The 24,881-nt window shown below is 40.8% G+C and overlaps 1 protein-coding gene across 1 annotated transcript in view; it reads left to right on the top strand.

The window, feature by feature from the left end:
* Positions 1-223: 223 nt before the first annotated feature.
* raver2 (ribonucleoprotein, PTB-binding 2) overlaps positions 224-24,881 on the top strand; it is a gene marked incomplete at both ends in the record, with an annotated part of 102,305 nt that continues 77,647 nt past the window's right edge. The window contains 2 exons of the mRNA XM_083888502.1: positions 224-535; positions 16,500-16,566. Of these exons, the coding sequence (XP_083744628.1) occupies positions 224-535; positions 16,500-16,566 (379 nt within the window). The remainder of the gene's footprint in view (positions 536-16,499; positions 16,567-24,881) is intronic.

Below are 24,881 nucleotides of genomic sequence, written 5' to 3' on the forward strand. Positions count from 1 at the left end.
AAAAAAAAAAAAAATTCCATTAAAAAGTAAGTTACCTGAGATTAACAGAATGTATCATGCACATTATTAACAAATAAATCACTTTATGAGGGAATGCATTTATTTAAACTTAAATGATTCTCCTCTCTCTTAATGACACACCTCCCACCTGCTCTCTCTCTCTCTGTGTCTCTCTCTCACTCTCTCTCTCTCTCTCCTCACACTTTTCCCTCAGACACCCAAGATGGCGGCAGCCTCATCCATCCAGCCGCCGAGCGTCCACTCTTCTTTAGCGCGGGAGGAGAGCGCACTTTCCCCGGAGATGGACAGTCCGGGGAGCCGGCAGCCGGACGAGGAGGAGGAGACGGCGACAGCAGCGGCAGCAGCAGCGGTGGCGGCGGCCGGCGCGCAGCCTCCTGAGCCGGGCGTCTGCCTCCGCGAGCTGCCGGACCTGGAGCCGGAGGAGATCGAGAAGCGCTTGGCCAAAACTCGGCAGGAGCTGAGCAACAGGAGGAAAATCCTCATCAAGAACCTGCCGCCGGACACCACGAACCAGGTACGGGGCGGAAAAAATCTCCAGATAAAAGAGGGGGAAAGTGAAAGAAAAGTGGTTTTGCGTTCGTCGGTTTGAAGGTTTTTGCGCACAAGACGCGTCTGTGGTGTTAGTTTGCGCCGACTGTCGCACTTTGTTCACCCTTTTAACTTAGTTTCAAACAGTGACAGCGGGAATGTTTTAACACGTCCTCATGCTCGTGTTCTTCAGATGAGATGCTTCATCATTTCAAGTCATTTCTGGACAGAAACGACAAGTCACCTGATGCTCACACTCAACAGCACCAAACATTTAAACCCGGTGACCTGGTTCTCGTGTTGTTCTTCTCTCTGAGTTTGGAGATTAAATTTGCTTTCAATTAAACAAACATCAGCTGTGGCTGTTTTTTCCATCTTCACCACGTAGAAAAAACACCAGAAATGTAAATGCTTTTGTTTTCCCAAGTGAGTCATTCATATCAGGAGGATAACGCCTACTGTGCATTCATAGATGCCTGGAAATGTGCATCAGAAATATATAATTATGTGAATTGATTATTATAATTCATCCACATTGTATTCTCCTGCTAAAATAATCAACAAAATCAGCTCATTTACTCAGTTTTGCCTATGAATTCTCGTGTCAATGAATGAATGATAATCTAGTAATGAGATTCCTTCACTGGAGGCAAAACAAACCAGTTCACTTCTTCATCTTCTTTGTTGGACTTTGTTGTACGTGCAGGAAAATTCAAAAGCGTGTTTCTTGTCAGAGACGAAAGCAGAGAGACTTCACTGTTTTATGACCCCGTGACCTTTTTCTTTTTTTTGATTTCTCCCACCGACACTGGTGTCAGCATGCAACTCTCCACGAGGCAGCGTCTCAGAGGCAGCTGATCTCTTAGAAAGAGACGTGCTGCCAAAGAAGAAAGAGAAGAAGAAGAAGAAGAAGAAGCTCTCCATCTGGTATTAGTGTGTTTAGTTTAGGGGGAGGAGCGAGGGAATGTGGAAGAGAAGAAGAGAGTGTGTGTGAGAGATGAAACGCAGAGAGAGAGAGAGAGAGGACAAGTAACTTGGATCAGGTGAAGCAACACAAGTGGAATTTCTCTCTGTGTTTTCCACATTATTCACGTGTCCGATCGAGCGTGATGTTGAGACTTCTGCGCCGCTCAAATGTTATCTGTCCATTTAAAGGAGCGAACGCACCGTATAGGCTGGAGTGATGCTGTTAAAGATAATATCCCCATGATCCTGCACAGACGAGCTGTTAACATTTAAAACCAGCCAACACTCTCACAAATTCAATAACATAGAACAAAGCTGTGTTATATTATTACACGCTGTCTGTAAGTGTGTAAGTGCCGGTCATCTGTTCCCGTTTCCTGTGTGTGAAAGCACGGGTGAGGTGTGAAGTGATTATTAGTTGATTACGCAATAGGAAGACGATAATATTTTAAAGATGATTTAAGCTTCTTCTTCTTCTTCTTCTTGCAGAATAAAGCTGCGCAGATGTAGAGACTTGTTTTTTTAATTTTAAGTTGGATGAATATCCACTCTGAAATATCAGCTCTGGCTCTGGGACAGTTGTAATGTTTTTTTTTTTCTTTTTTGATATTTAACCAGCTGAATAATGAATGGATTAATTTAAGAACAAACAGCCATCTTAACCTAAGCCTCAAAATGTCTGCCTGGACTTTTGTTTTGCTTATTTTAACCATAAAAGGACCAGAAAATGTCTAAGTAACTAAGTGCTTTTGCCCATTTTTCCAGAATAACTTCCAATATCTGGTAGTTATTTACAATTCACTGCATCTTAAAATACTGTTTTAAAGGTGCATTATGTAATAAATCTAAAGCAACTGTTCATAAAATCCTTCTAATATGTCACAGAGACTCAGGAATAATGTTCATATAACAAACTGAACTCACCAACAACAACAGTACAGACAAAATATTTGTATTTTAAAAAATCTTTTGCAGACTGCAAATCATGTTTATGTTTTGAAATCATGTTTTGGCATGTGGCGCCACCTACCGCCGTCTACCAATCATTGCAGTCAGTAGAGTCTCAGCTGCCGAGCGACCACGGGTTACCAGTTACGTCAGAAAACGAAACCTAAAAGACCTCGGTATTTTGAATTTGAATGTAGTAACTGTTTTTGGCCACATTCTTACATATGGCACCTTTTAACAATTTAAAATGAAGAAAAACAACAACAGATGCTGTGTGTTCAATTTGAAATTTAATTTCGTTTTTGTCCAAACACCTCTCTGGTGACAAAGACGCTGATTCTTCGGCTTCCTGCAACAGTGCCATTGAAATGACCATAATAACTACATGTTGGCTTTGACGTGCATCTTCTCAGCTTTCACAAATCGTTGGAATATTTTCCAATGGCACAAAACGTTGCGCAGCTACAGTAATGCAAAGTGCACTTGTGCCAACGTGTCGTCAGCGATGCACTCGGTGTTAAAAGGTTTTTAACTTTAATTAGTGCCATTATTCATACCATCTGATATTTTTTGTGTGCATAAAGAGCTCAACACAAACAGCCATTATGACGTCCTCCAGCACAGGAACACAATAATATTCATTCTGTTGACAATCTTCAAGATTTATTCCAGTCAGTAGATCAGTCAGTCAGTTGTTATTCGTATAGCACTCTACATACAAATGTAGACGGTGAATCATAGTCCTCATAACTGCCTCGCAGTACATTCAGAGTGTTATGATACATTTTGTAAAAATCATTTAAATGATTTATATTTCTGAGATGCCGTCATCCATAACACAACAGCACAGACTGGCAGTTTTCTGTAGGAAGTGAATAAAGAGGGGGAAATCTGAAATATCACACTGACATAAGTGTGTGAAGACCTTTTGAAAAGTTTTTTCGAAGGGTTTTTTGTTGTTGTTTGTTGCAGGACACAATCATGTCTTTGACCTCACAGGGTTTTTGCTCTGATATGAACCCTCACACAGGAGACCTTTATACACCACACAGGTGGACTTCAATCAGACTGTGGAAAGAACTTAAACTGTATTGAACCTGTCTGGTGGACTCAAAATAGACTGAGTGTGTGATGTGTGTGTGTGTGTGTGTGAGGACAATATTTAGTCCTCATGGAGACCAAAACCTGTTCCTAATGAGGCAGAAGCTCATTTTTTGAGGAACTGGTCAAGTTTAGGGCTGAGATTTGACTTGTGGTTATGGTTAAGGTTAGGGATGAGGCTTTGTTTGGTTCTGTCGGAGTGAATGGAAGTCAGAGTGAGTCCTTAAAAGGATAGCTGTGCGAACGTGTGTGTGTGTGTATGTGTGTGCGTGTGTGTCTATGGTGCACTTTGTCAGATATACGGCTCTGTTGACAGTGCTCGTTTCTCAGAGAGAGAGAGAGAGAGAAACAGGGGGAGGGAAGAGAAGAGTGGAGCAGGAAAGAAGAAAACAGAGGAGCTGGGTGAGAGGAGAGGAAATGAAGGACTGGCAAAAGTACAATGCAAAGGAAAGAGCAGAGAGAGAGAGAGAGCGTGTGAGAGGTGGTTTGTGGAACAGGAAGAGTCCTTTTTTCGATTTCTTTGATGTTTATGCCAACCCCGCTTCAATATCGGTGCCATTTTATGCCATATAAAATGAGTCGGATTGACAAAAATGCTATTGGCTGCATGTCATTCATTCAAAATGCATGTTTAGGGTCTAAATCCATTTCAATCACCTGTTGGATTTAAAGCAAAATCATAAACAAGGCAATCAGAGATGGCAGACTTCACCCCATTCACGCAACAAGCCTCTGGCGGCCTCTGTTGGTCATATTGGCAAGTGCAGGTGTGGAAGCACAACCAGACAAACAGACACACAGAGCCACTAAAAACAATACTTGACTTCCACTCCGTGGGGTGAAGTGATAAAATTCTAAAAAAGAATCAGAAGATGTCACTTGTGTTTTTGAGCATGTGAAAGTGCTGATTTTGAAATGTCAGTGATGATAAAGTGTTGGTGGAAGACACAGAGCTGGATCCCAAACATTGCAAATCCGAGGGTTCTACTCTGTTTTGAACAAGGATTTTGACCCAACTGTTCACACCAGACTCCAGTTGGAATTTCCGAAATGATAAATACTGAAAAAAAAATGAAAATGTTTAAATAAATCCAAGCACGTAGTGTAAATGTTTAGAGTGCATGCGTGAGGATGAGATCGTCCTCCAAGGACAAGATCGTTCTCCAAGGACTTCTGCTGAGTTCTTGAATTATTCAGTCTCTTTCAAACGGATGAAACCTGTGGCTGGCTGTGTGTGACTGTATGACCATGTTTTTCATTTTTTTCTTATTTTTCTACACTCGGCTGTGTGTGAGTGTGCAGATGGGTTTGCATATGTACAGGTAAACATTGATGCGGTGTGCCAGAGCCTTTCTCTCTGCTCCCGCCTCCTCCATCCCACTTTACATGCTGGGATGTGTGCGTGTGTCACTAGCAGATGTTCATGACGGCTGCCCCTTCCTGACAGTGGGCAGCCTTCATCGCCTTCATCACCTCCGTCATTTATTTGCCTGTGTGTGCACACGCTGTTGTGATTCACCTCAGTTATGCAGATGTTTTTGTTGCGGTCGCTCTCACAGGGTTTTTAAAAGACGCACCTGTCAGACTGACTACTGTCTCTCAAATAAACACGTTCATACTGTTTTGTGTAGTTTAGCCGTGACTTTATAGGTGAAATTATAAAATTGGCTGCAGATGAATGACCTTCAGTGCACTTGCTGAGGTCTTTAATGACAGTGTGCAGGAAGTGTCATTGTGTGCACAGTAGGTTAGAACTGAGTAATTGAGCTTGTTCATTTTTTAATCATTTACAATTCAGATCTTTGACATGGAAATGACTACCATTGGTCTTCCTGTAAGGAGATTGTATGTTTCAGATGGAAAATTGTATTTTTTCACAAAGATTGGATAAGCTCTTAAAGCGGATCTAGACCGGAAGTTCCTATTATCGCTGTTTTTTTTGGTGTGTATCTGCGTCATTACCTTGTTTATGAAGCCTGACGGTTCGAAACAAACAGTTCAGCCATTGCTGAGAACGTTGTGTTTTATTGTAATCTCGGGGCTCAACGAGATCACTGAAAATCCCGTAATAGTTACGTAAGCAGCGGTTCTCCTGAACAACCGATTGTCCTGCTCCGGGCGGTAGTCCGGGCACATCCGGTTGCGTACATTGAACCGCAGTAGAAGAATAACGTCCGTTGTGGAGGTGTTTCACGAGCAACAGTGTCTTCTGACTCTGGGTCTGACTCCGGTTTAAAGTCATAAAGGGACTGCGGCGGGGAGTCGTGACGAAGCTATTTTTAAACACTGTTAAAACAATGTTTTGATAATGACTAGCAATGCATCCACCGCTCCAGAGAGGGAGCTGCGCTTCTGAGAGCTGACGTGATAGATTACGTCACTTCCAGATACCTGGCCAATCACAACACAGGTGGGAAGGCTCTACGCTGGCTGGCCAATCACAACACACTCTGTCTTCTCGGGCGAGATTTATGGCTAAAAATAGCGCGACTGACAAGCGCTTCGAAAAGGACAGATTTCAATCGGCTCGTTTACATCAACTAGGAGGATTTTGACCATAAAAACAACTTAATATATGTAAGTAGACCTCCATAACTCACATATATGTGCAACAGGACCACTCTATGTGACCTTTAAGGCTTGTATACCTTTGCGCCCAGCATGTGCGGACCCAACATGCGCAACGCAGCACGAACTGCATTTAGAAAACAGAAGAAATAGTCGCCACCTTAAGTCATCTTAGCCTCGACCTGGCGACCCTCGAACCGGCTGACACCCCGACTCTCCTGACTAGTGTTGTGTCGGTCACGAGTGATTCGTTCGAAAGTACGAATCATTTAAGTGAACGAACTGACTGGGATCACTTCATGAACTGATTCGTTCCTTTCTTAGTTCAGTTGAGCTCAGCAGCGAGCGTGGCTGTCGGGAGTGGAACTGCCGCGTTCTGTGAATCACTCGTGGAAGTCGTTCGCCGACGCCTTCACTCAATCGTGAATCTTCGACAAACGACGTCAGCCAACGTGGGTCGAGCGGGGAGGGAGTGACTAGTAAGAAGAACTGTGTCTGCCGTGCTGCTGTGATTCGTTTTCGCGCTGTCAGTCACCGACTCAGTCGTGATTCGCGAACGAACTGACACACAGAGAACTGGAGAACTGTGGCTGTGGACGTGAATCTCGTCCGCGCTGTCACTCACTCACTGACCCGCAGCGCGAACGTACTGCACTCAGGGAGGAGGTGAGTCACGTAGCAGGGCACTGGGCTCCTGCTAAGCACTGAACGATTCAGTGAACGAATCATTTTAATGAACGGATTCTAGTGATTCAGTACACTCAAATGAACTGCCGATCCCATCACTACTCCTGACCGACGGGACTTTCAGCTGTGAGCAGCTTCTTCTTTGGTAAGAATGCACCCTATTGTACTGCGTCTAGACTTATACTGCCCCCCCGATGGTGTTGTGGGGTACTACATGACCCTGGCGTTTGAGTATACCATGGTTCGCAGTATGCGGTGACGCGCAATGTGCCGTATACCGGGGCCTTGAAGGGGTACAAGAGGCATGTGGTGTAAACTAACTGGATAACGGCTCACTGAGAATAACAAGTACTCCAGTGGCTGTGTTGAAAATATTTTTCTGTGTTTCAAAGTCACATTTGCTTACATTGCTAGTTAAAACAATATGAATATGTCTGCTGTTCATAACTGTTGCTTACTTATAATGTAAGTAGGTGTGAGACGGAACAGGTGCAGGAGCACTTCTCACTGTCTGTAGATCGGGATTTTGCTGGAACTCGGTGTCCATTTAGTTGCATCTCAGATTAAAACTCGGTGTGATGCGTTTGACCTCAACACAACCTGACTCACAGTGAGCAGCCATCTGCCTTGGCTGGTTGGGATAAGAGGAGAAAAACTGTGTTGCATCACAATTCTCACAAATCAGGCATTTTGTTTGAGTCCATTCCAGAAACTTGAATATTCTGATTGTTTTGAAGTGAGTCATGTACAGGGGACATTAACATTCCCATATCCTGATCGTGTGTGTGTGTGTGTCTGTGTGTGTGTGTGTGTGATGCATGGTGCTTTCACTGGCACTGGTTGGTGTGAAAGTACAGATTACTAAGAGCTTGTCCACACGTCTGCTTTTTTTTGCTTTGCACAGCTAACCTGTCGATAAATTGCTTTAGCAAATATAGAATAAATGGTCTTAGACAGAAAGCTTTCAGCTGTGTTTAGCACTTGGATTAAATAATGTAGTTTGCAATCAGGAGAGGATTGCCTCCATATATGGAGTGTTCCCACCAAGTGGAACAGTTCAGTTTGGTATGGAAACTAACTGGCCCCCAACCATTCCATTTTTCGGTACCCTTTCCTTGGGTCACCAGAGTAATGGACGGAACGGGTGGAGCTAGAACCTCAAGAGTCAAATGATTTGGCGACAGAACCGTTGTTGTCCGTTGTGTTGCGCTCAATGTTGGTACAATGCCACGCCTACCAAGTGAAGGTACTGTTGTCAATCGAAAACACGAGCCTGACAACTATAACGACTATAGTCCAGACTGTTCATCATGTCAGCACTTGCATATAATTTCAATGTACAGTTTATTTTTATACTGATATAGCGCGTAACTCCCGAATGTAACAAATGTGACGTTTTTGACATGACGACTGAAGGATGCTGTTGACATCTGATGAGAAGTGACTGTTGGCTCGGAGATGCAGCCTCCACTCTGAGCCAAGTACAGGCAGTGGGAGTGGAGAAGAAAGGATGGTGGGGCTAAACCACCTGCTAATCTCAGCTCACTGGTGTAAGCAAGAGACGGGGGGTGACCAGACAGTGGTGATGATAGCAGTGGCATCCTGTAAGATGCACTTTTTATATTAAATTGAAATTCAGTACTTTATCTTCATTTAGCTTACTTTAATATCCTACAAAGAAGTTCATGCTTAAAGATGTGAAATGGAACATTTCTCCATTAAATGATGTAAGAATGAAGAATGTGATCATCTCAGCGTGTGAATTGATTCTAAGACAGGATGTTGTCGTAGAGCCGAAAGAATTACTCGATTAGTAATTGATTGATTTCGAAATGAATCGTCAACTATTTTGATAATCGATTAATCAGTTTGAAGCTTTTTTCATTATTAAAACATCATTTTTCATCTTCTTAAATGTGAATATTTTCTTTTTTTATTTGCTCCATATAACAAAGAAATCATTAAAAGTGAATAATTTTGGTTTGAGGACAAAACAAGACATTCAAGAAATCAGTATTTCCAGGTTTGACAAATATTTTTTAATGTTTTCTGACCAAAGGATTACTCATTTAATCGTGAAAATTATCAATTATGAAAATAATCGTTTATTGCAGCTTAATGTGGTGCAACTTTGGCATCTATCCCATCATCCCTGCTGTCTTTTATAAAGACACAGCAGGTTCTCAACAAGTAATACACATTTTATTGAAATCGCAGGAGGCGCACAATTTTTTTTAAAGTGTCAAAATATAATTTTAGATTAATTATTGTCTTCATCTATACACATCTTGTTCTACAGACTGTAGAACACATCTTTGTTTCTCACAGATCTGCACAAACATCACACAGTAATCATTTTATCACGTGTTTTTCAAATGAAAATACATATAATGATGTAAAAACCTCTGATATCGTGAATTATCGCAATCACGGTTCCTGTCAAAATAATCACAATTGGATATTTATTCAAAATCATTTTGCTGCTGCCAAAAAGGTGAAATAACAATGTCGTCAAATGGCCAAATGCAGTAAAGATACTACGCTGCTGCCTTGAACAGGCTGTGTAAAAGAGAAAGTGAGAAGTGGAAGTAAAATTGACTCTTGTGTTTATTCATGTTGTCTGTTTACAATTATGTGCATGTTTATGTGACGGTTCTCTAAGAAGCTTCTCTGGCAGGGATTTAATACACCAATGATCGGTGCTATGTATAGTTAAAGCCACCCGTCCTTCTCACCCACCTGTTCTCACTCTGTCTCTGCTCAATGAAATACAGCTGTTAATATAGACGTTTGTTTGTAAGCATGAGTAAACAAAACTCTTCCACTGATTGATGCGTTTATGTTATAGTGAGTGAAATAATGGTGTTTCAACTTGGAAATTAGTTCATTCAAATGGTAACATCTTCTTCACAGATGTGTTGGTATCTTGACACTTGAGAGGTAGATATTCAGTTTGAATGCATCATAATTATATTAAATCCATGTTTTTAGAAAGGCAGTTGTACTTTGCTAAAACTCTGATTGTTGCAGCTTTATAAATGTGAGTGATAATGAGAGGGGTGGGGATCACAGGCTTCACGATAGGATATGCGATACATGGTCCACGTCGATACCAATAACATCAGGATACAATGATTCTGTGTTAATCAATAAGACAATCATATAGCGATGCATCACGATATCTGTCTAACTGAAGAGAAAACAAAACATTAATGTGACAAGTGCAGGAGTTTGCTATTTATTCACAACATGGAGAACAAAGTGCATGAAGTTTTGACCTTGGATGGGGCATCTCTTAACCCTTTACAGAGCAAAGAACTATAGTAACGTCCGCAGACATCTAAAACCGTGTTACTGCGAGATCTTAGAAACATGTTGGTATCCGGCTACGTCACAGAAAGTGTTATCGTGAAATATGTCCCATCAGTGGAGGCCTGCCCCGCTCGAGTTTCAGTGCAGTTCTGGAAAGGCAAAAAAATTTATGTTCATAGATGTGTTGGAGCAGGGAAATAATGTAGGACAGTGGTCTCTTAGGACCAGGATTTGGAAACACTGTTCTCAAATGTTCTACAGTATAATGTTCAAAAATATTGTTCCTTTCACTTTATTTGTGTTTTTCTTGTAGCGCCACCATGAGGAGATATGAAGTAGAGATAAACCCTTTAACACCTAAAGCCGGATTTCCACTGGACGCGGAACGGCCACGGAATGGCAGCGGCGCGGTCGCCGTTGCAAATCGCTTCCATTCTAATCAATAAGAGCATTTCCACCAGACGCGCTGCGGCGCGTCTCAGCGCTATCGATAGGAATCAGTTCTGTTTTTTCCGTTGCCGCTGCTGAACCTCGTAAATTTCAAGAAGCAGATCGCACAAGACAGGAAGTCCGACACAGAATCAAAGTAAAACAATTCCGCCCCCCTTTCAAAATAAAACACAATACGCAGGTCATATAGCCTGTCACAACTTCACATCAACATTACGTCGTGACCGGTGCTGCCAGGTAAACAGTCAATTAATCAGAGCGTCTCGGAGAGTCATAATGTACGACTGATTGTTGAAGTGGAGAAACATAAAATCATTTATGACACCAGATCAACAGTTCTTCCACGTCGGTGAAAGAAAAGAAGCTGTGTTGTTGTTGTTGTTTACTTTATACACACAGTCTATCGCTGGACCTCGCGAACTCGCGTCCGTTCAAGATTATCGCGCGATCTTCCGCGAATACCGCCGGCTCCCAAGGCTCCGCGCCGCTGCCGTAACGCGCCCGGCGGGGATTGACGCCGGGCAGAGGACGAAGCAGAACCGTGCCGCGGTTCCAGTGGAAATCCGGGGTTAGGCTCAAAATGTATGTCTGGACTTTTTAAAAAAAAATATTTTAACCATAAAAGAGCCAGAAAATGTCCTGTAACTAAGTGCTTTTGCCCATTTTCCAGAAACCGTTGGATTTTTTTTCCGACAGCACACACCGTCGCGTAACTACAGAAATGCAAAGTGCCGCAAACGTGTCGCCTGAGATACGTTCAGTGTTAAAGGGTTAATTAAAATTACATCATATCACCAAATATTTCGATCCACTCCTAGATAATATATGTGGTTACTGTAATAATAATAATAATAATGATTTAAAAACCCTAGCAGTGTGGAGTGTGGGCAGTGCAGCCTGTTTTTCTGGCAGATCTCGGTGTCATCCTTTGTTCTCTCCCTCCCTCCTTCCCTCTCTTTTTCGAGCATACATCACTCTATCAGTAGGTCAAGGACACAGTTGCTGCCAGTAAGGAGGCCACGCAGAGTGTCAAAGAGAGAGAATCCCCCACTTCTGCACTGTGAAGTGGCCACATGCACATAAACACGTGCACACATGCATTCAGGCACATAGTCCAAATGATAGAACACCATTATACTTTTCCTTTATGTGTGTGTGTTTGTGTGTGTGTGTGTGTGGGTGATGCATAAACAGGTGTCAGGGTAAATATGCAACTCTCTCATTCTGCTTTATCTGGAGAGAAAATATTCACGTTTGTCTTTCCGCCTTACATTTATGTACATTTCCTTCTATGTTTACTATGTAAAGTGATTTTGGATTAATCGAAAATCCCTTAACGGATAAATGATACAAGCTGTCGGTGTCAGAGTGTAAAGGTCAAAAGAAAACCTGCACCACATAAAACGTAATTTGCCATCTGTGTGCTACTGCATGTATCTGCAGGATTAAAAGAACACTTGCTGCTGAGACTTGTCATTGTACATAAGTTATAGCAAAACTCCAAACACGCCACAGCTAAATAATTCCTTAGTTCTGTGAATATATTGTCCTTGGAAGATCCAGGATGTTTTTTTAACGACATTAAAGCAAGTTGTATATCCAGTGAAGGTCGAATGTGTTTGAAGCCGTCTCTGAAACCGTTTTACCAGATGTCCTTCTTGAAAACGGAGTAGCGTTCTACCTAGTTTTACAAGCTATGATATATAGCCTTCAACATTTAATTGCATGTATTTATGTTACAAAAATATGTAAGTATTTAATTTGCTATGAGAACTTCTTACTTTAACAGATTACCAACAAAGCATCACATTTACAAAAAAAGAGGAACGAGAAGAAGATAGAGAGCGGGAGCATTTTAAAAAATAGAATAAAATAAATCAGTAACATTAATATCATCATCACTCTCATCTTGTCCAGGGTGTGACATCATCCTCTTGCCCCAAGGGCACGTCTGGGACTCCTCAGAAACAAGCCGCAGCTTATGGACGGATGAGGATAATATCAACATTATAGAGTACCTATATAATATATATAGTCATAGTTATAGTTAATATTTGAGCTGTAGTGTTGAAGCTCTGGAAATAAAAACATAATAAAATAAAATAAGAAGAAATTGGCAGCCGACTACAAGAAGACGGATGTTTTGTTAACACAAACAATTTGCCTTTCTGTGTCTTTAGGGAGATCAGTGGCTGCTGAAACATGATTAAGGATCACTTAGCTTTTACAACAGTCTTAATTAGATAGCAAAGCAATAGTGTAGTGGGAATATATCGCAGAACAATGTAGAACTGTGTGATGGGGGTGGGGGGGGGGGGGGGGGGTATCGTGGACGTAAAAACCAGCAGTGTTCAAATATGGAAAGTAAAGAGCAAACAATCCTGGAATATCAGAAAGGACGACATGCCGTCGTGCCCAACTGGGAACTGTGTGGCTGAAGAGGACAGGATGTGTGGACTCACTAAAAATAATATTTAAATGTTGTGTAAATGTGCCAGAGCTGTGACAGACAAACTCAGTGCTCCAACAGCAGAATGACACATGAGGAGGGATTTAATGTTATCATCATTTCCCTCAAGTATCACCACCATATACAGGGAGGAACTAGGCGTTTAACCCTTTAACACATCATTTTAACCATAAAAGGGCCAGCAAATGTTATGTATATATGTATAATGCACGTTAAAATAGTCTTATTACCAATTTGAAATTAAGAAAAGTACTACTGTAACACAGTAGTTGTACATGAACACCAGATTTTGCGTTTGAAATTTGAAAAGTATAACATTTTTAAAAATAACATTTGTCTCAATGTCCAAAAACAGGCCGCAAGCGAAAGTACCGTAATAACCTCACGTTGGCTTTGACGTGCAACTTCTCAGCTTTCACAAACCGTTGGAATTTTTCCTAAACCGCGAACGTGTTGTCTGCAATTTTTATTTCACCGTTTCAATCACATTTGTTTTAAATCAGGACAAACTTTTTTTTTTGTCAGTTCTCATTAATATCTGAGCGGGTTTTACATTTCTTTTTAATTTGTCACACAGTTTACTGTGTATTGTCGTATAACAAAAAAACCCCTCGCAGCATCTAGTCCTACTTGTCATCCCTTTCTGTAGCAGGACAGATGACTCATGAATAGATGAATATGTAGCACAGAACTAATGTGTTCTCCTTTTTTGCTCGTTCCTCTTCTCTCTCTTTCTCTCCACGTCTCTCTCAGTCACTGTGGCTCGCTCTACATTCATTTTAAAGGGTGAGCACGTCGACCCTCCTGTGTGGGCTGCGTCGCGTGGCTTTCACTGATGGAGAACATGTCAGTGAGTGGGCCGGAGAGTGGTTCGAGGGACAGTGAAAGAGAAAAAAAAAAACGTGTTTATGTAGTAGAATACCTCACATGCTGAAGCAGTTTTTTTTGATAATAGAAATAATGTTTTTCATGTTTTCTGTGCACATTTTTACATCACCGTAGTTACACGACGGTTTGTGTTATCGGAAAAATTACAATGGTTTCTGAAAGCTGGGAAGGTGCACGTCAGGTTATTACGGTAATTGGAGGAGACAGTTGGAAGATCACCTGTACATAAAAAAAAAAAAAAAAACTTTTTCATGTTTTACTCGTTTTGCGCTGGGCCGACTTGCGCCCCCTGGTCCGTGGCGGGTCACATATAGTTTCCATTTTTTTGGCCTGTTTTCGGACATTGATGCTCAAAACGTTGTTATCGTAAATAGGTTTTATGCTGTTCCGATTCCAAATTTAACGAGCAATATCTGTTGTTCATGTACAACTACAGTGTTTCTCTGAGTAAACCTTTTTGTATGTCCTAACATTTTAAATTGTTAATACCCTATTTTAACATGCAATGAATTGTTCAAAGTTATTCTGGGAAAAATGGAGAAAAAGCACTTACAGTTACAGGATAGTCATTGTTAAATTAAGAAAAAGAAAAGTCCAGACAGACATTTTGAGGGTTAGGTGTTAAAGGGTTAAAAAAAATCATCACTGACTAGATCGCACCAGGAGTAAATAAAAGCACTGAGATTAGGTAACGTTACTTTTCCCCCAGGTTTATTTGCTCCTGCCCAGTGTTACAGTCAGTGTTTGTTTCATAATATTTGAATACAGTTGCAGAAAATACTACTGCATGAACTTTTTTTTCCCATCATGCATATGATCTATGTCAGGCTGATGAATGCCCACCTTGCTTATGAGCGATTCATGACAAACACTCAAGTTTTTCCGGGGGCTGTGACAGTTTCTGACTTTTTCTCTGAGATATTGGATAAGATAATATTATGGTCTACAGTTGGCAAGGACGATACTGCGCAGCAAATATGCATAAAGACCCTGAGGCAACTGGTGGAATGAGAAACTGTACTGAAATGTAATGTGTAAAGTAAGTTATAAGCCATATGCTAAAAAATAAAGCAATAAAGTCGACATCTAAAACTCTTCTGAGTAAATTAGCAGGGCTGTGGTGATGTTGTAGAGCGAAATGTGACGCATGTTGCCAAATTCATTCAGATTTGAGGTGATCTCTGCTCAAATAAGTGTGTGTTTTGTCCCTTTTTTAAAAACAATGGAATGGTTGAAACGGCACATCTTTTGTTTGTACCTCCAATTAGCCAGCGACCTGTTAAACACAAACATCTAATCAGCAGCTTAAGGCATTTAGGCTGTATAGACGTGGTCAAAACCACCTGATGACGTTGTAACAGAGCATCAGAATGGGGAAGAACGGTGATTTCAGTGACATAAATTGTGGCATGTTTGTTGGTGCCATGCGTACTGGGCTGAGTTTATTTGTTATATTTATTGTGCACAGCCATCTGTAGGGTTTACAGAAAATGGGCAGAGAAGAATGAACTATCTATCTATCTATCTATCTATCTATCTATCTATCTATCTATCTATCTATCTATCTATCTATCTATCTATCTATCTATCTATCTATCTATCTATCTATCTATCTATCTATCTATCTATCTATCTATCTATCTATCTATCTATCTATCTATCTATCTATCTCAACCAGGATTTACAGAGCTCGATCTCCGAACACACAACATATCGAGCCTTAAACTGATTGGCCTTAGGCTCTGATCGTGGTGAATTCATTGTTTACAGTGTCTGAGGATAAAAAGAGTTAGAAAGTCCCGTCAAAATGTACATCATGAACCGTAGACTTGCCGTTCCACTGAGTCTCTGTGTGGCACTTAGCAATAATTGCTCTCTGCTGAAGTGATCTCTCCACTGTCGCAGAGTTTAGACTGAGGCTCACAGGTTGTTTTTTTTGCGCTGTGGGTGTATTTTTCTCTTTTTTCTTTTTTTTTGTGCGCTCACTCTTCAGTCCTTCCACCTACACTGTTTTCCTGTTCAATCTGGAACCGTTGTGTGTTCTTGGACAGGTTTGACAGTGACTGGCTCCTACAAGGTTCCTCATATCACAGGAGCATATCTAAGAAAATAAAAATCCCCTTGATGCCTGTTTGTGTCGTAGTTGACTTTTGTGCAGGTGAGGCTTGAGTGCCTATAGAACGGAGGAATCCGTGGAAGGCTAACGGAGTTAGTCGTGAGCGGTGGAGTTCACGATGCACTCAGACGGCGGAGAAGAAGAGCTATCTCTTGCAGTGCTATTGCGTCTCTGTTTGCTCTTTCTTTTTCTGTCTCACTTCATTATATTCTGTCTCTGAAAAGACAAAAACAATTCTTCAGCAGAGCGGACCGTTTCAGCGTACCAGTATCGCTGTGGTAACGGGTTATTTGTTGAATATATGCTGTGGCAACGCTTGCTGTAATTAAATCAAAGTTAGATTGCTTGATAAATGCAAAAAAAAAATGTTTTTACCTGCTACCCTTGAGCTGATAACACGTTGAACACATTTTTTGACGACTTTCTCGTTCTGTCTCATTATAGGAAGTCCATGAAATCCTGAAAGAATATGAGCTGAAGTACTGCTTTGTCGACCGCAATAAAGGAACAGGTAAGACTTGGCGAGACTTGCATACATAATCTCACATCCCTGTACTCGTATTTTTGTGAGCACCCTCATTCTCCTTGCATTTAACCTTTTGCTAACATAATGAATTATGTCACTCAAGCCATTACCCTGACCTCAACTTAATCCTGAATATAAGATCTTACCTTTTTTAAAAAAAAAGCTCTTTGAAGAAGAATGGATGTAAAGAAAATGGTCCTCATAAAGATGAGCAGATAACAGCAGCATGCACATACACACCGACGCAGGTTTTCTCAAATTATTCTGAAAAGTAAATCCAGAATTATAAGCGATCAAGTATATTATGTGATCATAGTTAAAGGGACACTGCGTAGTATTTATGGGTTTATATGGCCCAAAATCCACTTTTTTATACATATTATGTGCTCCTGCATTGTCTAGTCGCTGTATAATAGTTTTTGTTTCATTTTCGTAGTGTTTCAAAAAGTCATGTTAAATAACATGGTTGCGGGCCGCGGTTGCATAGCCACTGTTAGCAGCGAGACGCCATGTTTCTACCGGAGCCTGTAAGGACAAACGCGAGAGAACAAATCAAGCGTCGCTTTACTTCTAGCGGAAGTCCCGCCTCCTCTCTCTCCGCTTCACCCTCACCTCACGAACCTCATCTGCTGACACGGAGAAAGACGACAAGGACGACATTTGACCGGCTGAGGATACCGTAGCGCTCAGGGAAGGGAGGGGGTGAGCAGAGGAGCAGTTCTTTGTTGTAAATTTCAGCCTCTCCTCTAGATGTCACTATAAACTACTTACTTCACCTTTAAATGGAAAGTAGTGCTATAGTGACTTTGCACTGTGGTTGAGAGGAAGCAGAAAAAAAAAACATATCGTAGAACAACGGTCACCAAACTTTCTTGCGCCACAGACCAGTTTCATGTAAAACAATATTTTCACTGACCCGTATAAAAACCTAAACTAGTGGGAGCTCTGGAGCTTGTTTCATAGCCTCATTTGCGAGCCTGTAGCGCCTGTAGCAATAAACCCGTATTGTAAGTAGGAATCCTGATATTGTCAATTGAATGCAGCTTTCTTTTCGGCTCTCCTCCTCCTTGGGCCTTTTTCCCTCTTTCAGACTTTGATAATCAATAAAATATTGTTTTATTCAGTATCTCTGTGGCCCGGAAGTTGGGAAGCTGTGCTGTGGTGGTTGCAGTGGTTATACTGGTGAATGGGTTATATATATTTTTTTTCTATAAATTGACCAAAAGTGATTAAATCTAATTTTAACTTCAGTGTTATATCAAATAATACAGTATATAGTTAAAATAAGGAAGGCATTGTTATATGTTGTACTGACTATACAAGCCTTCAGGCTAAATTTATGATAATGGTCTGTATAAATAAAAATGACTCTGCTGCATAGGGTCACTGATGTTATTATTCTCCCTTTGTTAGTCTTTGAACAGAAACATTTGATATTATTTGTAAGCTGTATCTGTAAATGAGTACTGCTGACCTGAACGAGGGAGTGGTTGTGTGTATGCAGCAGCAGCGCAGAGGTGGGTTTTATTTATCCTGTCAAACTGTTGAAAGTGTTTTTTTGAGGATTCCTTCACTTCTGAAAAATTTCCCAGGGCATGCTTTTCTGTTTTTTCAAAAGCAAATCACTTTCTTTGTGCAGGGTTGGAAAACGAGATTTAAACGCCGCTGTACGAAGAAATACATGTTGAATGAAGCTGATCGTATTATTCCACACTGTGTGAACTCAAACTTCACTAATATTTGAATCTAATGTGGCAAAAATCATAGGTGTATCATTTTGAATGAGCAAAGATAAACAAGGATGATTTGTTTTTGCAGACTCTCAGTCGTGTTCTTCCGGCTTCTCCCTCTCCAGGGGTCGCCATAGCGGATATTTGATTTGGCAAAGATTTTTGTCACACGGATGAACCTTCATGACACAACCCTCCAATTTATCCCGGGCTTGGGACCTGCAGTAGGAGTACACTAGATGTGCCCCCTGTGGGTTAACTTGGAGTGTCTAATTAACAATGAGCAATGGAGATTAGGCACCAAAGATGACCTAGACCTGGCAGGGACTGGAACTGGCAACCCTTTCGCTTACTAAACCTTTATTTTCAAATAATACAGTGCTTAACCACCTGTCATTAAAATGAGAAAACATATATTTTCAAGTCTTTCAAAAACATGTTCAAAACTAAAAATGCTATTGTTATTTATTTGGCAAATAAACTGAATTCACCTTTTTATACCCACATTTCTGTGATTCAACCACTAAAACTAAGTAAATAACTATTATTTGACATCTTAATCAAGAAATAATAATGTGATTTTCTATGTTTTTTTCTCAAAGAGTAAATTTGAAAACAATAGTACAATAATACTTATATTTAGGCATTAAAGCACATCATTTTGTTTAAAGATCTTCCTACATACTGGTGTATTAACACTACAGAAACATGATTTTGATAATTACCAATGCTGTTCATTTGGGACAGCTGTGGCTTTGGGGTGGTCTAATACATTTTCCAAACACTGTATACCATAATGAACCTTTTTTTTTTTTTTTTTTTACATTTTCAATTGCAATTTTAAACCCAACGTAATCGTCCAGTACCTTCTTTTCCACGCAGAACAACACAAACACTCACAATGAGGAGGCCACCTGCCCCTCGAGTGTCTCTCTTTCCAGGGAAATCTCACAGTGCCTATATTTAGTCGGTGCAGTCAACCGAGCTCCCTGAAACGTAACACTGGCAGAGAGTAGAGGGGAGGCTGGAGACAGCGGAGAAATCAAAGCACCAGCCTGTCCAAAAGGTTAATGCTGTTTTAAGAGCAAATAAGAGCCTGATGAAACGTGGGGGGCCCCAGTCGGACCAGTAGCCATGTAACTCTACTAATTAGGCCACTGTGTGCGGGTGTTGAGCTCTGATGAACTTAGTGGAACTTAGTGGAGAGGGATGAGAATTCAGGGTGATAGACTTTTTGGCTGCTTTTTTTTTATTATATCACTATAAACATACAGTTTATCCGGAGGCTATAAGAATGTGCAATATAGAGTGTCTTATATCCTTTTTTTTCAGCACAACCTGATGGAAATCTGATGGAAAAAGTACTGAAAATTTTTAAAATCAGATTGAATTTGTGAAATTTGGAAATATGTCACAGTTCAAAGTTCACTTGGCTCATTTAAGTAACAAAACCACCAACATTTGGGTATAACGGTCACAATTGGCTCTTACGAAATTAGAGGTAACAATACATTGGAAACAACATTAAGGTGCAATCAGGCCGGTCCAAATTGCTTGAAGGGCCTGATCTGGCCCCCGGGTCTTAAGTTGAATAGCCTTGATATAGAGTGTGCAATTGACCTAATCATATTGCATGTTTTTGGACAGTGGGTGGAAACTGGAGAACCCGGAGTAACACTCCATGCCCTTGTTCCGAATGTGTCGCGAACCTGGGTCTTCTTGTTGCATAATTACATACATAGTAGTGAGGTTTTTCTGTGAGGATGGACAGAATAATGAGTTGTGTTGCTCATTCTCGCTGTGCTATCTGGTCAGTTTCATCTCGTTATCGTCACTCATCAGTTTCGTGCTCGAATGTTAAGCTGGGAAGCTTTGAAAGTTTGTGCTCTTACCTTGAAGCAGACAAAATACGTCAAAAACACACCTGCGTTTGCAGGTGTTCAATCTTAATAAAACTCATAACCTTAACTTATCTTCATTTTGTGCTTTTCTGCCAAGGCCCTTGACAGAACTCTCTTAACAAAGGTGTATTTCAGTTATTTTTTCCGTCACAATTCAAAGAAGTAATATTGAGACACCTTGAAGTTATTTTATCATAAAAAATGTATTCAATGAAAGGTCTCATTTCACAAAAAAGGGAAAAAGAGAGAGGGGGAAAGAGGGGTGAGAGGGAGATGATGACGGTGACCATGACAGCGGTGATGATGATGACGGTGTCAAAGACGTCATCAAAGTTCACCGTGGTCATCGCAAACGCAGATTTTACAGTTTGAGATGGAAGACGTGTCAATTTTCTCCAACACTTCTTCACCCAAAAGTCCTCGCCTCACTATCGCACTTCCTCGGGTCCTCGGTTACGAACCGCGGCCAATTTGAAGTCAATCGGAAGAGCAGTTGTCAAACATTGACAGACATTCTTCCATTTATTAGCAGAGTGGAGGAAACTCCTGACTGTCAGTTTTTCTAGTGAACCGTTGATCGGGGGGAGAAAAAAAAAACTTACTTGACGCCGCACTTTACTGGGTCTTCAGCTGTGCATCCACAGTGTGTGAGTGGAATTGAATTAGCAGTCAAACAATCATTGTGCATAGGGCAAGAAATAAATATACTTATTAGTATTTGTGGAAATAAGCTTATTTGCTTTCTTTCCATGAGCAGAAGTTATGGATGTAGAATTTCCAAAATCCCAATTGTTGGAAAAATTAATGTACTCACATTTTTATACACATACAAATTCACCATAGAGATACAACTGCTGCAATGTAATGAAAGTATAATGTTATACTGTATGATGAATGATACGTTGGTACACATCAGCAGTAGCCGAAGATGTGCTTAGAAAGTCAAACAGTCAGTCTCCACAACCTAATTAACATCCCATTGAAATAGAGATTGTTTGAATAAAAACTCCAAAACCATTCATTTCCTGTGGCATATTTTATTATTATCATCTTAATCTGTGAAGCAAAAGACCACCATCGGCATATTAATCCACTTTTATTCTACAGCAGTAACCAACGAGCAACAGAAACACGATGGGGGTTTGGTGCAAGGAAACTGCTTCAGTGCTATTATTAAAGGTCCAAGTTAAATGATTTTCATTTGGCAGAAATTGACGATAAAGTAATTAAACTTCATTTTAATTTCAATCAGTTTTAAATCACCTGATTGTTTGGGTTATGGGTTTTATGGGAGCTGGCTTGGCTCTACAGAGGCTGCCATTTTGTAGCCCACGATGGACAAACTAAGCATCTTTCTATTGTTTTTATGGTAACTAAAGGCAAAGTAGGTTATCACACTCACACTTTTACATCCTCACGTCTGGACTCTTGTAATAGTCTTTTTACCTGTTTAAATAAGAAGGCACTTGACTCTGCTGCAAAGCTTTTAACTGGAACTCACAAAAGGGCGCAGATCATGTCTGTTTTAGCCTCACTTCACTGAAGAGAGAATTTTAGAATCCATTTTGAAATCTTGACCCTAACCTTAAGAATGTTTGTAACCTCCTTACATCACTGACTCGTAGTCTGAGGTCAGATTCACTGACTGTGGAACACTCTCCCTTTTTCCCTTTGCTGCCTAGACACTGTTGTCATTTTCAAAAAGCAGTTAACCCTTTAAAACCTAAGCCTTAAAATATTTATATTTTTTGCTTATTTTAACCATAAAAGGGCCAGATAAATGTGTTTTGGCTGTTTTTCCAGAATATCTTTCAATATCTGGCAGTTATTCACAATTCTCTACATGTTAAAATAGTGTGTTAACAATTTTTAATGAAGAAAAACTATGTTTTATTTATTTTTAAAACAAAAAAAACAAAAAAAAAAACACTGTAGTTGTACATGCACACCAGATTTTGCATATTAAATCTGAAATGTGAACAGTATTAATTATGGTGACGCAAAGTGCGGTTGTGCACACGCCACCTGCAATACACTTGGTCTTAAAGGGTTAAAAACCTTTCTTTTGAATCAGGCTATTCGTTTACACGGGCCCCATTTACACGAGGACGCTTGCGGGTAAAAACGGCAAAACATTTTAGCGGAAGTGCCTTTTGTTCAGACATGGAAGGCGTCCAGAATGGGAAAACTTGAATACGCTCCACCGTAGTGTTTCCGGCTGCTAAAACGCGAAACTCTGCTCAGATCTGTTCACATCGCGTACACGTTTACGTCGCATACATGTGCCGATACAGGGAAATAAACAAACGCGTCGGATTATTTCCATGCGTCTGACCTTCGAGCTGCTCTGGCAGCTCTAATAAACTTACAGAAGTCTTTCCACGAAATCTACAGGATATGCACAGCTAGTATTACGGAACAGAGAAGGATCTGTAAGATTCTACGCATGCGCTCAGACATGGCGGTGTTGTGTGATAGTAGTATATCACAGCGCCACCTAGCCGCCTGGCATGCATACACAATCGAATTCTACACACTTTTGCGTCACCGTATGCGCGCAGATTTCCTCGCGAAAACGCTCGTCTAAGCGCAGAATAAAAAGTGAAGACGCGACGACATTAGGCTTTATTCTTTTAATTGTGTTTTTCCTATTTTTTGTTGAAACGAACCTATGTTTTTACCCTGTCACTATTTTATGTATTTTACTTGTGTAGCACTTTTCCGATCATCTGTTAAAGTGCTATATGAAGAAAAAATGTACTTACTTACTCACTTTTAAGGGAAGTGTGAGATGAGGGATGTTCAGCGGTAATATGCACCAACATGTTGCTGAAGTTATTCACAACCAGATGCTGTGCACCATTTCCTGCTCACACACTGCACTTCATATCAGCGTTTGATCAGGTCTGAGTTCTTGCTGCTGAGCAGACGGAGCGTTCAGTCACAGCACAGAGGGTTGAGAGCATCTCCTTTTTCCTTCATTAGATCCTAAAGTCTTGATCTGAGCACAAAACCAAGCATGACTTCAGAGTGGCAGTATCAAGCCGGCAAAGGTTTGAAAAAACACGTTCATCGGAGCCAAGACGAGAACCTGACCGAACTGTAGACGCCAGTCTGCTTCGAGTCAGACTGTTTGCCTTCACTCTCGAGAACATTTTCAAATTAATTTTCTGTCCACTGTATTTCTATTTTTACTGTAGCTCCCAGGAAGAAAAAAAATCATGACCACAGAAACCATAGGTAATTGTCAAACCATTAATTATCATTAAGTACAGTACACCGCTCCCTGGTTTTCTGGCGTCTGCATTTGTGTGCATGTGTGATTTTTACGTCTGTTTTTTGGAGATTTCGTGTAGATGTGTGGTAGATGGTTTTCAAGCCATTGTAGCATCACGAGTGGTGCGTGTGTGTGTGTGTGTGTGTGTGTGTGTGTCTGTGTGATGAATGGAGCATCACTTTCTGCGGTTTCATTGTTTGTCCTTAGGTATTCATGCTTGTGCACGTTTATAAACGTGTCACATAAAATGCACAGCTGTGTTTCCTCTGTGTGTTCTCTTCTTACAGGAAGGGTGTTGATGGTCGTGTGTGTGTGTGTGTGTGTGACATGACAGTCAGCTTGAACTCACCAGCCATTGGATCAGTGTTCATGGCAGCTGGATAACATCTCCCCGACCAAGTGTTTACAGTGTGACTCACCCTCGCATCTTCTCTCCCACTGTCTCTTTCTTTCTGCCTCCTCACTCTCATGGCTTAGAAAATAAACACACAGGTTTCTGTTTACTCCCGTCACTGCCACCATGCAACACAGAAATTTCAAGTGTGACTCTCTCCCTGACTCAGATTTGAAGTCGATGCCTGAAATTTCCCTAAAGTTCTGAATCAACCTTGATGTAGAACTGTTGTGCACAGTGGTGTTACTGCTTTCTTCCAGATTCAGTCATCCATTACTTCTTAATTGTCCTTCTGTGTTCTTATTTGTTCCTTTCCTTAATTTCCTTCCCTCTCCTATTAGTGTTCTTCTTCGTCTTGTTCTGCTCCACAGCTGTTGACATCTGTAATCCCCTAAATCACGTGTCAAACTCAAGGCCCGGGGGCCAGATGTGGCCTGCCACCTCATTTTACGTGGCCCACGAGTGATTAATTGGTCTTAAAAATCTGTGTTAAAATAGGTCTATGCTGCTTTAAGGCGTGCGTTGACCATAAACTACATTTCCCATAATGCATGGCGATTGCGTTACCCGCAAAGTGACGGCATCCCGCCTCTAGATCGCAGTGCATCATTGTATATGCATCAATGCGACGATTGAGACTGTGATCGCAGCAGAATGTGTTCACAAAAGCCACAACCAAAAAACAATGTGGCAGAGAAAACTAGCTTTATTGTGGCTGAAGAAATCGCCCATGCTTCAAAGTCTTTTTCTGACGGTGTGTTTTTGAAGCAGTGCATGCTGAAGGTGTGTGAGCAGGTCTGCCCTGACCAGATACAGACTTTTAAAACTGTTAGTTTGTCAAGAAACACTATCGTGGACCAGGTTACATCTATAATAATGCATCATATTTGTAACTTGAATAAGTAATAAATACAGAAAGTTATTTAGCAATATGTTACGGAGTAGTTACCTTTACTTAACATTATATTTGGTTACATTTAGTTACATTTACTCTGTGT

The sequence above is a fragment of the Microchirus variegatus genome (genome assembly GCF_963457635.1).
Source record: "Microchirus variegatus genome assembly, chromosome: 4".
Taxonomy (NCBI): Eukaryota; Metazoa; Chordata; class Actinopteri; order Pleuronectiformes; family Soleidae; genus Microchirus; species Microchirus variegatus.